Source organism: Takifugu flavidus, chromosome 20, assembly GCF_003711565.1.
Source record: "Takifugu flavidus isolate HTHZ2018 chromosome 20, ASM371156v2, whole genome shotgun sequence".
Taxonomy (NCBI): Eukaryota; Metazoa; Chordata; class Actinopteri; order Tetraodontiformes; family Tetraodontidae; genus Takifugu; species Takifugu flavidus.
Window position 1 is genome coordinate 10,964,633 of NC_079539.1, and position 14,971 is coordinate 10,979,603.

Consider the following 14,971-nt stretch of genomic DNA (forward strand, 5'->3'; position numbering starts at 1 on the left):
CCGGAGAGAAGCTACTTACCTGCTGTGCACACACACACGCACACACACACACACACACACACACACACACACACACACACACAGCAGAAGTGCAGCAGGAACTAGAACTCGAGCAGTAATCCATCATCTGGCTGAATCTGTTTGACAACAATGAAACGATGAGCCTGAGGTGATTCTACATAAATGTATTCAGATCAGGGGACAGCATAAATATTCATGAGGGCCTCCTGCACGCATGTGTGTGTCTGTGTGTGTGTCTGTGTGTGTGTTGCAGGGGGGTCTGTTCTTGTATGTTTGAGGGCCAAGGCCAACTAAATTAAGAAGTGGGAAGACATTCAACACCTTAAATGTTGGGATTTACTCCATCCATAAATGATCTCTGAACCACTGAGACAAAAGCTACTGGATGGTTTTGTTGTGTGGACGTTGCACTGTTCTGTTGATAATGGACCAGGGAAAATTCCATTACACTCTGATGCTCTGAATTCCTGAACAATTTAAGCCTTTTTTTTCTCCCAAAGACCAAAGTGTGATCAAAGCATTTATCATTTTGTAACCTTGTCTCTCTCCCGCCTATATTTTGTATGAGAGGTGTAAAACACAGCATGAGGGGAAATGAGCTGCTTGGCTTGGTCACGTGTTTCTCGTTATATTAGCGTCACTTTTGAGTGTGAAGTTCACAGGAGATTCCCTTTTAAATGCTGCCACCTGCAGGGTGCACACAGTAGTGCAGACGTGTGACTTCAGGGCGTGGAAACAAAACATCAAAGCTCTTTTTGTGCCTTTGAAACTAAAATTCACTCATTAGTACTCCTCTAATCAGTAATGACTCAGTGTTTGATGTTACCACAGCTTTTATTAAGGAAACTAAAACCGGTTTATTGGTGAAAGGTTTCTTCAGCAGGGACACTTGTCCTTGTCCACAGAACACCTCCACAACACAAAAGGCACCTGATATTTGTTCCTGCCAGCATTTCCAACAACTGGACCATTGACATTACCTGCATGTTTAATATCTTCTTTTCCAGAGTTTGACCATGATGGTTCCTCAACATCTGTAAACCACCTCAGTAAACTGCACATTATTAAATTGCCCTCTGGTGCCTCCTTTCCCAACAGTATTCCAACATCAAACACATGAATTTATTGAAAGTTCAGCTTCAATAACTTGAGCTTTTGCTGATTCTGTTGCGTATTTTGGTCAACATGGAAGCAGGACTGAAGCTCCAGGAACTCTTCTACTGTCTCCGCTAAAACAACAGGTTTAAAAATGAGATTTACTGGAATGTCCCTTTCTTCAAAAAAAAAACAACCTTAATTTAAGCACAATTTTAGAGTTTGATGATACAAAAGAGCTTTTAAAAAAGGAAGGCCCGCTGCAGACGTTCCTGTGGAAACAGGACCTGCAGCGATCCTCCTGGTACAATCGACCCCACAGCCCGTAAACAGCGTCGGTGTCCATCAGAACCCCGGGGCTAAAATACCCGATCGAACTCTGTCTGGCTGGTGGTGGCAGGGTTCCGGTTCTGATTGGGGGGTTGCTGGGGCATGTGGCCCCTCCTCCTGGGCGGGGCCAGATACTCAAACATAGACGTGTTGTGGGTGGACAGCATGTTCTTGAGGTCTGAGGGCATGGGGTCGGTCCAGAAGAAGTCATGATTGAGCGCGTCGTCGCTGTCGGTGCGCTGTGCTGGGTCTAGTACCAGCAGCTTGTCTATCAGGTCCAAGGCGTAAGGATCTTTGACGTAGGCTTTCAGACGATCCTTCACCTTCCTCTTCTGTCCTTTGGGCAGCTCCATCTTCTGATAGAGTTCATACTTATCCACACCAGGCCACACCTGAGAGCACAAAGGGAGGGTTAGAGCAGACGGGTGTAGCCTGTCCTTTCTGAGAGGTCGTGAGCTCACCTCAGTGGTGATGGAACCGCAGAGCTGGCTGATCAGAGTCAGCTGGTGCTGCTCGGTGTTGCCCTGCATGATGGGACTCCGGGTCCACATCTCTGCCATGATGCAGCCGGCTCCCCACAGGTCGATAGGGGGGCCGTAGTCTCGCTCACCTGGCAATGAGACGCGCCAGCTGACGTCAACGTGGTGGACATGTGACAGAGGCGCCGGCGTCGCCATGGAAACATCAGCGCGTCAATCACCATTTTGCTTGATTACAGCTGCAGGTTGGGTTTGGTTGGAAAGTCGTCACATTGTTTACATTTGTTTTTGCTGCCTTATGTTAAAACACTGAAGAATACTCTCATCACCTTCCCATTAAAGACCACCTGTGGATGGTTCACCTGCTCTAAAAAGAACTTTATGGGAAATAAACGGGACTGGGTTTACTGGTCTGCTCTCCAGTCACTGTCTGAAGGTAGCAGTCCAACCACTCGGTGGCGCTCTTACCCAGCAGCAGCTCTGGAGGTCGGTACCACAGCGTGACCACCCGGTTGGTGTAGCGGTTCCCCTGGCTGTTTTTAGCCAGGCTGAACGCTCGAGCCAGTCCAAAGTCGGCCAACTTCAACACGCCGTCTCTGGTGATGAGCACATTGGCTGCTTTCATGTCTCTGTGAAGAATCTGTTCAACAGGCACCGACCGTTACCATCACGCTCCCATACTGCCCAACCAGTCATTCAACCCAGGTTGGCCACCAGAAGAATGAAATTACACCCCTGTTCAGATATGCTGACTGTAATGCAAATTAACATGGGAACCAAGTGGCATCAACCCACACAAGCAACAGGTTGATCTAATGGAATGGTGTAAGGGTGAGACGTAAGGCTGAAGCTGCACCTTGTTTCTGTGGATGTAGTACAAGCCGTTGAGCAGCATCTGCATGACCTTCTTGATCTCCGCCAGGGTGAACTTGACATTAGAATTGCTCAAGAGACCGGCCAGGTCGTGCTCACAGAAGTCAAACACCAGGTAGATGCTGCCCTTGTAGCGATTGTACAGTGTGGCTTCAAAGCAGTGAGAGGCAATGAGCAACCAACCGGCACAAGCTTCATCTGGTGACACGTCTATTTGCTGGACCAACCTTTGGTTCTGCAGATCTCTATCAGGTTGACCACGTTCTCATGTTTGAGCAGCTGTAGGATCTTGATCTCTCTCAGAGCCGTGATGGGGAACTGAACACACAGAACATGCTTCTGCTCATTTCTTGAAAATAAAAGTAAAAATCTTCTTCAGACAGATATTAGAGATCATTTTAAATCAGGCAATCTCATCCAGAAACTTAGGAGCAGACAGAACCTTCTTCTACAGGTCTACATTTACCCCGATGAATGAATGAAGTATTGACAGAAGAAACGACAGTGCTGAAACTAGAGAGGGGAGGTCTGAAGCCTGTTTTACTGAAGCAGGTGGGTTCAGCAGTGGAACTTTCTGATCCACCTGTTTCTGGGATTAACGTCTGTTTAGATGCCTGGCTGGCTGTTAACTGCTGTAGAACTAAGACGCATCTTTAGACAGCAGACAACAGCACCAGCGTTCCAAAGTTTGACGCTCGCAGGCTGCTACTGAGCAGCACTGGGGCGAGCAAACCTGTCCACCCAACTCGTGTGCACACATGAAACACCGCAAAGTAAAACGTGCTAATTCAGATCGACATTCCTCACCCCTTCTTTCTCATTTTCCATCAAAACCTTTTTCAGGGCCACCTTCTTCCCGGTCTGTCTGTGCTTTGCTTTGAAAACCTCCCTAGAAGGAGAAAGCAGGAGATCTTTAAAAGGAGCCACCAACATTTGGGATGTAAACAAGGTTAGCTGCGTGAGGTAGCTAGCAGCGCAGCTAATGTTAGCATATCATATCACCGACTCTCCCTCCCAGAGAACACTTGTGCTACTCACCCGAACGTCCCCTGTCCTATTTTAGCCATCTTTTCATATTTAGAGAACTCGTCACAGAAAGGGAATTCGACTCCGTCGTAGTATTTCGACATTATGGCGGCCTCCCGGTCGGGCCTGAAGAACACATTTCAAAGACGTTAGAGCATTGGACGCGTGCAATGCCTAATTATTTTCGTCCGATTTCCACAGCTTAACGCCAAAATGCCCCACAAAGGTGTAGATATATTATTTCTTACTTTTCAGCCCCACCGGCGTTGCTACTTTTCTCTCGCTGCATCTTTGTTTTCCCGTTGTGTAACTTAAAAGAGCAGAACCACCGACTGGTAGCGGTGGTTCTGCTACTTCGTCTGCTTGTTCTTCTTCTTCTGCTGTTCTAGTTCTTCTTCTGTCCCTTTTCGGCGGTTGGCAAACAACGTACGTGAGATTTACCGCCACCTTCTGGTCTGGAATTTTATTTCATTTAACAGCCTAAAAGCCTAAAATGGTGTGATATTCCATGTTGCCCTTATGGTTTACTGTATTTACTCCACCATTCTTTGTATATTAAACCGTCGACCTTTACTCTCTTTTTCCCCAATGTTTTTGCTACTTCTTCATCTCTGACTCATCTATACTTTTAATCTCAGCTCTATTCAATGTTACAACCATTGATATTTGTTCTTTTCTTGTTGCACTCTTGCCACCTCTCCGCCAGGTCATTGCTCTCAACTCCTATATGGGCTGTGACCCAAATGAAGTTGGCCTCTACCCCTGTTCTCTTTATTCCTTGCAGCATATGTGCTCTCTCCACTGACTGGTCATGTTTAATGCCGACCAGTGCCCTACTGGAATCTGACACTGGTACTTTAGCTGGTCTGACTTCTTATACCCAACTCCTGTACCAGGAACGATGGCCTCTGGCAATACACAGGGACCTGCTGTCTCAGGGGCAGGGAGAGATATTTCCTTTCAACCCAGAGAGGCTGGATCTGTATGTTCTGGCTTGGCCTATGTCCTGAGTGATTCAACTTAAGAAGACTATTGAGGCTATTCAACATGCTGGAGCCCCCTCAGTAAGGTCGCTTTATAAGAGGAAATTGTTAGTGTTTGAAAAGTGATGTTCCGACATGCAGAAAATCTCCTTCCAGTGTTCTGTGTCTATAATCCTGGCTTTCTTACAGGAGACGTGGACAAGAGAAAGGATTTTTCCACCATCTAAGTATACCTGGCAGTTACCTCTGCATGCCATGTTGGTCTTGAGGGGAAGGACATGTGGCAGCATCCCTTGCCACTTTATAAGGATAAGGATAAGGATAAGGATAAAAAACTTTATTGATCCCACATCGGGGAAATTACACGTTACAGCGGTAGCCCGTGGTGTACAATACAGAATAGTACTAAAAGAAAAAAAAGACTCTTATATTATGTAAATTACTATGTACATTGTACAGTATATACAGAAATTAAATATTATGTACAGAAGGAATGTCAGACAGTATGAAGAATAATGAAGGTGCAAATAAGATGTGCAAATAAGACATTCCGGAGGTAGGATGATTAGTTAGTGCAAATATGCCAACCCGGGGTTATTGGTGCTACATTAAGAGTTGTGAATGTTGTACAATCTGACTGCAGTTGGGATAAATGACCTGCGGTAACGTTTCCTTTTACACCGTGGGTGTAACAGTCTGCTGCTGAAGGAGCTGCTTAAGGCCCCACAGTCTCGTGTAGGGGGTGAGAGGGGGTGTCCATAATTGATGTCAGCTTGGCTAACATTCTCCTCTCACCCACCTCATCAATGGAGTCCAGAGAGCAGTCCAGGAGTGAGTCAGCTCTTCTGACCAGTTTGTTAAGTCTCTTCCTGTCCCTCTCTGAGCTCCCACAGCTCCAGCAGACCACAGCGTAGAAGATCACCGATGCCACCACAGAGTCATAAAAAGTCCTCAGCAGTGTCCTGCACACTCCAAAGGACCTCAGTCTCCTCAACAGATGAAGACGACTTTGGCCCTACTTGTACAGGGCGTCTGTGTTATGAGTCCAATCCAGTTTATTGTTGAGATGAACACCCAGGTATTTGTACTCCTCCACGATCTCAGTGTCCAACCAATGAAGGGCACATGCTGTAAACTCCCAGTTTCTAAACCACCGACATCATCCTGGGACCTTCCCACTATGTTGTATAGTCTTTGCATCTGTGACGGCCCACTAGGTGGCCTCACGTCTGGGTCAATATTTGGAAATGGTGTTTTTGGCTGCGCTTGGTCTTGTGTGGTGTATGGCCTGCAGGTAGAGCTGTCTGGAGCTGATCGGAGCGAGGGTCAGCTTGAGAGTGCCAGTCTCGTTGCTAAAGCCTCGTTGGCTTCCCCCTTTGTTTGGAATTTCGTTAGACCTTTTTGCACCTTACTCTTTACCCTTACTGATACTGCATTACATTCTTCAGTTCACCTTCAGCACTGACTTTGCACTTTAGTTATTTAATAAATCCCATTTTGTTAAAATCTTTAAAACATGCGTGGTCTCCCCTTTCATGTTGTGGTCATTCTGAGCCAAGTGGCCATGACACATCAGATTAACATGTAGAGGTTCTCTACAGGGAACACCGGGGTGACCCTAGGGCCAATCCAACCTCGCATGGCTATTCAATTGACCTGTTATTTTTTCTATCCCCTGCTATTCTCCTCAAATGAAAATTGACAAACACCAAGAATTTCAGGAAGAATAACTTTTTATGTCCTGAGCATAGAACCGCTTGGGGAAGGTGGATTGCATTCACTTTCTTCCACAGGACTTTTCCAGTTGTGGGCCCTTTTCAAAGGGAAATCCATCCAGGAGATTTGTGCTGCAGCAAGTTGGGCCTCTCATTTTACCTTTGCTAGGTTCTATTGGCTCCAAATCACAGCCACTCTATTAGCTTATTGAGTGCTTAGGGTGGCTAATGGTCAGTGAAACTCATTTGGAGACAGTTAGTCCCCAGGTAACATCTGCCCAGCAATCTGGGGGAAAGTATTTCCAAATGTGAAAATGTCCCCACATTTCACTTGCAGTTCATATGGTGACAGATCCCTGAGTGCTTAATCAAACAAAGTGGTCTGTTCCTCCATATCACTGACTCCCATGTCCGTGTCACTGTTCATCCGGGCCAATACTCTGCAACTCCAGGATATCATCATCTGTCAGCACTGAGGAGACACAATTATATCAGTACAATCCAATATGTGCCATAATATATGTTAAAACATAAAAAAGGAGGGGGCGTGTAAATACATAAAATTATTTTTGTCCAACAGCAACTTATCTAATCTGTCAACGCTCTGGTTAAGGAAAGCTATTTCTCAGTGGAACTGGTTTTACCTGTTCAAATCTTTTGCAACAAACGTTCCCACGGTGACTTCTGGCTCCTCCATTATTTCAACACTAAAACAAAGTTCCACTTTGACCAAAGCTGAGGCATGGTTACAGCATGACCCAAGACTGAAATGAATTCAACTCCAGTATGCTCTTAGAGAGCTTACTGTCATGGTCAATTAAGTCTGACTGGTTGTTCTCATTTTCTCTCCTTTTAACGACTTTAAAATGTTTTACAATTCAATAATACAATAATCACAGATTTCCTGTAATTTTCATATGAAATTCTCAGAAAAAAATTGCAGGATGTGTCGTAAAATTATTTAATTACAAATTTGAGCACATAAAGCTTATGAAATGTTTTGTAAACCCCATCTTAAAAAGTATTGCAATATTACAATTTTTCTTATATAAATATAACGAGAGATTTTCAAGTCTCACTATACAATACTACTTTTAAACGGTAATACGTTAAAAGAAAAAACAAGATAAAGTGTTTTCGGTCATTCATTCAGTAAAACACAAATAGAGCGCGTTAACGTAAAACCCGGAGTTAAGAGGGAGGGGGCGTGTCGTGACGTCACCGCGCGGCGGTGCCGCCTCGTGACATCAGGACATCATGGTTTGCATGTTGCGCGCGTGGCTGCGGCGCCCCGCGGTAGCCGCGCAGTTCCGAAACAGCTCCGGGTTGTGCGGTTCGACCGGGTTGACAGTGCGGAACTCCAGTACCAAGACGGCCCCTCATATACCCGGCATGGAGTACCAGGTAGGCTGTCTGAAAGCCTGCTTTTATCCCGCTCTGCTAACGCGTTAGCTAGCTCTCGTGCTCGATCTGAAGTTTTTGGCTCAGCGGTTCTGTTTTGATGTGGAATAAAATATGGCTGACAGAAGGTCCGCGCATTCATCTGGCCGGCCTGGTGGCCCAAGAACCGAGGCGGACACAGACGGCCAGGAGCAACTTCCCGGAAAGTTGGTGCTGGTCCATCTGGAGACGGAGCTCTATCAGCCCCGTTATCAGTTATTGATGATTGAACGGTAGCGCGCGCGGACACGTGCGTCAAACCTCGTGCCATTTTGAAGGTTTTGGCAGGACTGACGTCACAGTGCGGTCGAACCTTTGCTCTGCTGGTGTTTGAGGAGAGATCAGCTCAGGTTCCGATAACACCACTGTTGTCAGGAAATGAGCCGCAGAACGCCAGAAATGACGGCGCGTTCTACCCGACTTATGGATCCTGGTTGGATCCTATCCCAGCACTTCCAGGACAAACACTTTGGCCACTACTTGAGTTCGTAAATGGTCGAATATTATGGATCCATTTAATCATCCGGTCTCTTCTGGTGTTTGCAACAATGAACCATCAGAACTTTCCTCACAAATATCAGCATTTTTTTATATAAATGTTGAATTTTAGTTTTTACTGCACATTAAAATGATCAATTATATTCTTGATTCATGAGTTAGGGCGGTGGCACCAAAATGAGCTTTGCTCATCTTTGTTGCTGCCTGTCTGTTTTGTTATTTATGTTGGATTAAATATCTGACTGACATGCTGGTACTTGTAGTCTGCATATGTCTGTCAGTTTATCATCATTCTGGCTGCCATGGTTACCTGAACAGACTTCATAAGGATGCTCTTTTGGGAAACACTGAAGGAGCACTGAGGCCACTGACCTGAAAGGTGATGTGAAGATGTCAGTCTTTGCTTGTGCCACAGGATGCCATCTGTACTCTGAACACGCTTCAGACCAATGCCAGCTGTTTGGAGCAGGTACGGCGGGGCCGGAGCCACCCTCAGCTGCAGCTCCAGGCCATGAAAGCATTTCTGGAAAGAACCGGTCTGACAGTGAGTAACAGCTCAATAGTACAGAGGTTGCGTTTAGGATTACCGGCCTTTATAAAGTTGATGTTATTTCCTTTCTCCTTATCTGTTTTATATCACAGGTGGAGGCGCTGGATCATCTCAATATCATTCATGTAACAGGAACCAAGGGCAAGGTGATCAGTGCTGAACCTGCTACGCTCATAAAGGGCATTTGACAGCTCGTCTGGCTCTGATGCATTTGAACTGCAAACTCCTGAAAAGGTTGTGCAGCCATGTTTACTACTTCTCCTGCTGATTGCTTTTATCTGTCAGGGCTCAACGTGCGCGTTCACTGAGCAGATTTTGAGAAGTCACGGCTTCCGTACAGGCTTCTACAGGTGAGATGCAGTTGGTTTTATGACTGAGGGACCCTGTTTGGGCTGCAGGGACTCATCACTTCCTTATTATTGCAAACTTCACTGATCACTGACCCACCTTAAAGTATTAACCTTATTGTTGAGGTGTAGTCCAAAAATAAACACGCACACACAAACACTTAGAGTCAGTACTGCATTAATAAAATATTGATGTCATCCTGTTTAAATATAGCAAAAGAGGTCATGGGAAACCCAAACCATGAACCAAGTTGGAACTGCCAAAGTCTCCGAGGACAGATGAGTCCACAGGCTGTCCAACGTGCGTCTGTCTGTCTGTCTGTCTGTCTGTCCTGTCCTGTCCTGTCCTGTCCTGTCCGTCACCTCTGTGTGATGGCACATCCTGGGCTGTCTGTGGTGGGATGTGATGGTGCTGAATGCAGCAATAGTTGCTGTCCCACAGGTTCTCGGTTGTCAGTTAACGCCATCAGAACCTTCCTCATCTAGGAACTGCTGACACACTCCAGCCACATGATTCCACCCACCAAAGAGGTGGATGTGATCACAGCACCGGTTTGGCTCCTGCACCGTCGGACTCTGGACTCACCAGTATTCTGTTGTTTGCTCCAGGTGTCTGTTAACATTCAAAACAATGCAGAATTATTTAAAGAACATAAGTTTGAGCCTTTGGAGGTGCAGCCAACACAAAGAAACACATGAAAGGAAAACTGAGGTGATCGAGGGAATCTTTACTATTACTTTAAAATTCAGAAGTTGTGTCGATCACGTCATTTTTGAGACGCATCACTGATGGTTTGATGCATCAGTACATGAATATCAGGGATGCTTTGATCAATGCACTTTGCTCCCCTCATTTCTGCGTACCCGCACATTGAAAAGCACCTGGACTTTGTCTCCTAGTTCCCCCCATCTGGTCCAGGTCAGGGAGAGAATTCGGATCAACGGACAGCCCATCGGAAAAGAGCTTTTCACCAAATACTTCTGGCAGGTTTATGGACGGCTCGAGAAATCAAAGGTGGGTGAGTCGGAACAGCTGTGGTGACCTTCACCGCCACTGCGGGAACTTTGCTTTGGTTCCTGCTGGGATTCCCTCAACCGTGCACCATCGCCCTCGCTTATCATATTGTCTACCTAAAACAGGTTAAACTTGTACAGTGAACGGTGCAGCATCAGATTATGGAACATTCTGTAACTCGTGTTGTCTTTTTCCTCCAGTGTCATAAACACACTGACCTGACCATAACCCCCATTTACTCATGACTATTATTTATTTATCAGGTTCTTATTTATCCGGAGGTCATGCTGGGGCTGTTTTCTGTGTCTTCTTGTGAGCTTCCTGATTGTCGTAATGTTTGTTGTCCTCGACAGGACGCCCACGGGGGGACGATGCCAGCGTACTTCCGTTTCCTCACCATCTTGGCCTTTCACGTGTTCCTTCAGGAGGAGGTGTGGTCGCCCGGATGAGCATTCAGACACGTCAAATTCAACACAGAAAAACATCATATTTGTTTTATAGGTGGATTTAGCTGTAATTGAAGTTGGTATTGGTGGAGCGTATGACTGCACCAATATTATACGGTAGGAATATTTATCAGATATTATAGGATGTAGTATTATAGATGACAACTACAGTAGTGTTCAAATAAATTCTCTGTGTCTCTGCTGATGCTCTGCAGGAGGCCATGGGTTTGTGGTATCTCCTCTCTGGGGATTGACCACACTCAGATTCTTGGAGACACCATTGAAAAGATTGCCTGGCAAAAGGGAGGGATCTTCAAGGTGGGTTTAACATTGTGTTAAGTGTCTGAACGAAGCATGCGGGGTTAGAATGAATGAGTCTGGTCAGAAAGGTGTGAAAGCTGTTCTTAGGTCAGGTTCTCATTCATACAATCATTTGAATCATGTGCTTCTGTGTTCAGCCAGGAGTTCCTGCCTTTACTGTCAAACAACCAGAGGATGCCATGGTGGTCCTCAGAGACAGGGCCAGGGAAACTGGAGTGAGTGTCTGCTCCTTATTTCTACCCGTTTTAATTTGATCAGGTTTTATCTTGAACTGCTTGTTGCGTTTGAGTTTACCCCTGTCTTAACTGTCCCAGTGTCCTCTGCGGGTGTGTCCAGAGCTGGACGACTACCAAAAACACTGTGGACCTCTGCGTCTGGGCCTGGCAGGGCAGCACCAGCACTCCAACGCCTCTCTGGCCATCCAGCTGAGCCACACCTGGCTGCAGAGACGATGTCGTCCAGGTGGAGTCTTCCAACCGCTGCTCCTCATTCAAACAGCACCTTTATTTATGTAGCTGTGTCTGTCCGTGTCGCTGACCCTAACAGATCAGAGCGGTCCCTCCACTGCTGAGCTCTCAGGTCTGTCCCAGGCACCTCAGGTCTGTCCCAGCCCCATCACGGTCAAAGGTCAGTGCTGGAGAAGCAGTGTGCTGTCGATACACTGCAGCCTTGTTTCTAAAGTGAAGTGTGACATGTCGATCTGCTCTCAGCCCTGTCAGACACAGAGTGGCCTGGGAGGAATCAAACCCTGAAGCACGGCGCTCTCACTTATTTCCTGGATGGAGCTCACACCATGCGTAGTATGCAGGCCTGTGTCGACTGGTTCGTGGAGGCTGCAGCCCAGCATGAAAGGAACGCCAGGTGAACATCTCCACACCTTTAAGGAATGGCCCCTTTACATTTGTAGACCAGATTAGATGTTAGGATGAGAAGGTTCGACAATAACATCTAGCCTGGAGCTCCTTAGACGACTGATCGTCCAGCCTGATGATGCGTATGTGATTGGTAGCCGCGCACGGACAGCGTGCCTAAACTGTTGCCCGTAGTTTGGCGTCATATAAAAGATCAGCTCTACGGTACTGATGTGTTTCAGTGGACCCGTGGCCAGAGTTCTGCTGTTCAACGCCACCGGAGAGAGAGATTCTGCAGCCATGCTGAAGCTGCTGGTGGTCAGTATCTCTACATCAATACTGGGCTTCCATCAGTGAGCAACTTTAGCTTCTTGAGAAGCTTCCCAGAAGCTTGTGCACCTCTGATCCAAATGTGACCTGACCACAGCTAACGGTAAATAATAGCTAATAGTGGAGGATTATTTTTGGATGCATCAGTGATGTCCTCCCTGTCAGGATCTATTTTAGTGGACTTGGTCACTTCATCAGAAACATGCTGAAGGACTAGAACCATCGATCTCAGCATTGTTGGTGGTGTTACAGAGTGCAGGTCTAACTAAGTCCTCAGATCACTGGTCCAGCCTGGGACATCAGGATTCAGTGATTAATTTATGTTGCTGTCTAACTTTGGTATTTGTAATTAATCGACAGTAGTTGATCCCATTTATAGAAAGACTGTTATGACTGGCTCTCTGTGAGATGTTCCAATGAGGTCAACTGTCTTCTGTGTTTGCAGCCATGTCATTTTGACTTTGCTGTGTTCTGTCCAAACATCACTGAAGCTGCGGCCTCCTGCAACGCAGGTAAGATCAGAGTCCCTCCGTCCTGTCCAGCCATTCCTCCGTTCTTTTCATGAAGTTTGAGATGACTGACGCTGTGGAAACAGGCGCCGTAGCAACTGCTTTATTCTTTTCTTCACACCTTTCAGACCAGCAGAACTTCAATGTGTCGGTGGAGAACATGTTGACGCGCTGTCTGGACAACCAGAGGAGCTGGCAGCTCCACTCCAGCAAAGGTCCAGGGCTGCTGATCGAGGACAGCCCGTCTCTGGGGCCGGAGAAGAAGGCCGACACTGTGGTGTTCCCCTGCATCCTCAGCGCCCTCCAGTGGATCGCTCAGGGCAGGGACTCGGTACTGGCCCAGTCCACGGAAGTCATCTTACCGGTTAAATCCAGCATCGTGGCCAAAGCTGCTCTGCTCCGGAATGCAGCAGAAATCCACGTCCTTATCACAGGGAGCCTCCACCTGGTTGGAGGAGTCCTCAAACACTTTGATCAGACTTCCTCTAAGTAACTGGATCAGGTTTAATGGTTTGGCGACTTCCTTGGTTGATTAGTGTCTCTCCTCTGTCTGCCTGGAGCTTTTTCGGTGATAATTTTAGGCCTCTATCAGAAAAGCATTAGCTGAAAATGAGCTTGTTATGATGCTGTTGTTGCATTATTGCTCTTTTTTGAGCACGTGTCTGGACTGGGACGGCTGCTGACCACAGATCAGGCCCGGGTCCTCTAGTCTTACAGACTGCACATGTTTACATGAACTGCACACAGTACCTCTCAACAAGGGCCTGACAACAAGTGATCTTATTGAGCTTTGAAGCTTCGAAATGAAATTAATTTCACACAGGATTTATCCAGTGTGTAGTAATTCAATTAACATATTAATCCCATTTAAATCACCTATTTAATTCTAAAAAGCTGTGGTGATGTTTAAAATGTCCTGGATGCTATTTGTATCACCTGTCTGTAAATCTGCAACAGTACATTTAAAAGTGCACATTGTTGAGTCACCTAGTGACCCCTGGAACCATGGTTATGTGTTTTTAACCTTCTAATTGTGGCCTTCTCTCTCTCTCTCTCTCTCTCTCTGTCTGTCACACACACTCAACATCTCAATTAAACCTTAACTTGAATCATAAAAAGGAACTCTTAACCTTCAAGTTGTTTTTTGTCTGGAATCAAAACACGGTCTCTCTCCAGGGATTGAGCGCCACTGCCTCAGTAGGTGTCCGTATTCAGTGTTTGTGGCTATGAGCTTCCTCCTTTACACCCTCCGTCCTTCAGCAGGAGCCCCCTCACCATATCGGCCTGGTTCTGCTCAAGGTTTCTTCCTTAAAGGGAGCTTTTCCTCTTGCTGTTGCTTGTTGGGGGTCAGGCTCTGACTAGAATCGAAACAGATGCTCTATAAAGATAAATACATACATGCAAACCTATTTATGCCATAGCTGCATACTGACCTCTGACCCCAGTGAGCGGTCCTGTCAGCCTAGAGTCAACGGTGGAGCTGTATGCAAACAGACCATCATCAGCGCTTTTATTGATCCATTTTTTCCTTTTCATTGGTAGCATGGTTTTGAAATGTAGCCATAAACCAAGAGTCCTGTTCTTTAAACGGTGAGTTGTTCCAGTAAATTAATGGGAGAGTCCCAGTTGAGCACGGAGACCCTGTGCTAGCCTGATGGGTTAGAACTGCTGCCCAGGCTTCACAGAGACAGACTCTTGTCCTGAACTACTGTCTGCATGTGTAATGTGCTACAGCAGCAGCGGCACATTACACCTTTGAATGTTGGAATAAACCTTTGTTTAGCTTTCGTGCTCGTTTCTGGGCCTCTTCTTTCGCTCACTGATGACGTGGTTGATGAATGTTGTCTCTGTCTCCCCCTGCCGGTCAAACCTGCAAGGTGCGCTGTCCTTTCAGTTCAGTCTATCTTCATTGTCATCAACCCAAACCAACATTTCCTCTTTATCTGATCATAAAACCGATTAGCCGCAGCTTTTTAAGTACTTCTGAATACCGTGAAGGTTGTCTATGGTTCTGTAATTGTCCACGGACCGGGGTCTACAGCTTATGACCTTTTGTCGCCTGCAGTATAGAGCCCCGACTAAATTTAAATCCATCCAGTTCATATTACAGGGCTGATTAAAGCTAAAACATCCTTTAATACT

General features: G+C 46.3%; 3 protein-coding genes across 3 annotated transcripts in view; 1 reads left to right on the forward strand and 2 right to left on the reverse strand.

Moving 5' to 3' along the window:
- LOC130516847 (stromelysin-3-like) overlaps positions 1-14,971 on the reverse strand; it is a 98,394-nt gene that overhangs the window by 74,305 nt on the left and 9,118 nt on the right. The gene's annotated exons all lie outside the window — the stretch shown is intronic.
- On the reverse strand, positions 837-4,207 carry cdk9 (cyclin-dependent kinase 9 (CDC2-related kinase)). The gene is made up of 8 exons (XM_057018169.1): positions 4,073-4,207; positions 3,837-3,950; positions 3,606-3,687; positions 3,026-3,116; positions 2,782-2,948; positions 2,394-2,565; positions 1,908-2,056; positions 837-1,838 (listed from the first exon to the last, which is right to left on the reverse strand). The coding sequence occupies exons 1-8, from the start codon at positions 4,111-4,113 to the stop codon at positions 1,476-1,478; spliced, it is 1,179 nt and encodes a 392-aa protein (XP_056874149.1). The 5' UTR covers positions 4,114-4,207; the 3' UTR covers positions 837-1,475.
- On the forward strand, positions 7,754-14,616 carry fpgs (folylpolyglutamate synthase). Its single transcript, XM_057018165.1, has 15 exons — positions 7,754-7,926; positions 8,876-9,004; positions 9,103-9,156; positions 9,296-9,360; positions 10,258-10,372; positions 10,726-10,803; positions 10,874-10,935; positions 11,034-11,136; positions 11,277-11,354; positions 11,454-11,601; positions 11,686-11,766; positions 11,850-12,000; positions 12,233-12,308; positions 12,766-12,832; positions 12,958-14,616. The coding sequence occupies exons 1-15, from the start codon at positions 7,780-7,782 to the stop codon at positions 13,320-13,322; spliced, it is 1,719 nt and encodes a 572-aa protein (XP_056874145.1). The 5' UTR covers positions 7,754-7,779; the 3' UTR covers positions 13,323-14,616.

Coding starts and splice junctions, on each gene's coding strand:
- cdk9 (XM_057018169.1), bottom strand. CDS start 4,113: ATGCAGCGAGAGAAAAGTAGCAACGCCGGTGGGGCTGAAAA. Junction 3,951..4,072: donor AACGCCGGTGGGGCTGAAAA/GTAAGAAATAAT, acceptor TGTGTTCTTCAG/GCCCGACCGGGAGGCCGCCA. Junction 1,839..1,907: donor GCGGTTCCATCACCACTGAG/GTGAGCTCACGA, acceptor TTGTGCTCTCAG/GTGTGGCCTGGTGTGGATAA.
- fpgs (XM_057018165.1), top strand. CDS start 7,780: ATGGTTTGCATGTTGCGCGCGTGGCTGCGGCGCCCCGCGGTAGCCGCG. Junction 10,373..10,725: donor GACGGCTCGAGAAATCAAAG/GTGGGTGAGTCG, acceptor TGTCCTCGACAG/GACGCCCACGGGGGGACGAT. Junction 11,137..11,276: donor AAAAGGGAGGGATCTTCAAG/GTGGGTTTAACA, acceptor TTCTGTGTTCAG/CCAGGAGTTCCTGCCTTTAC.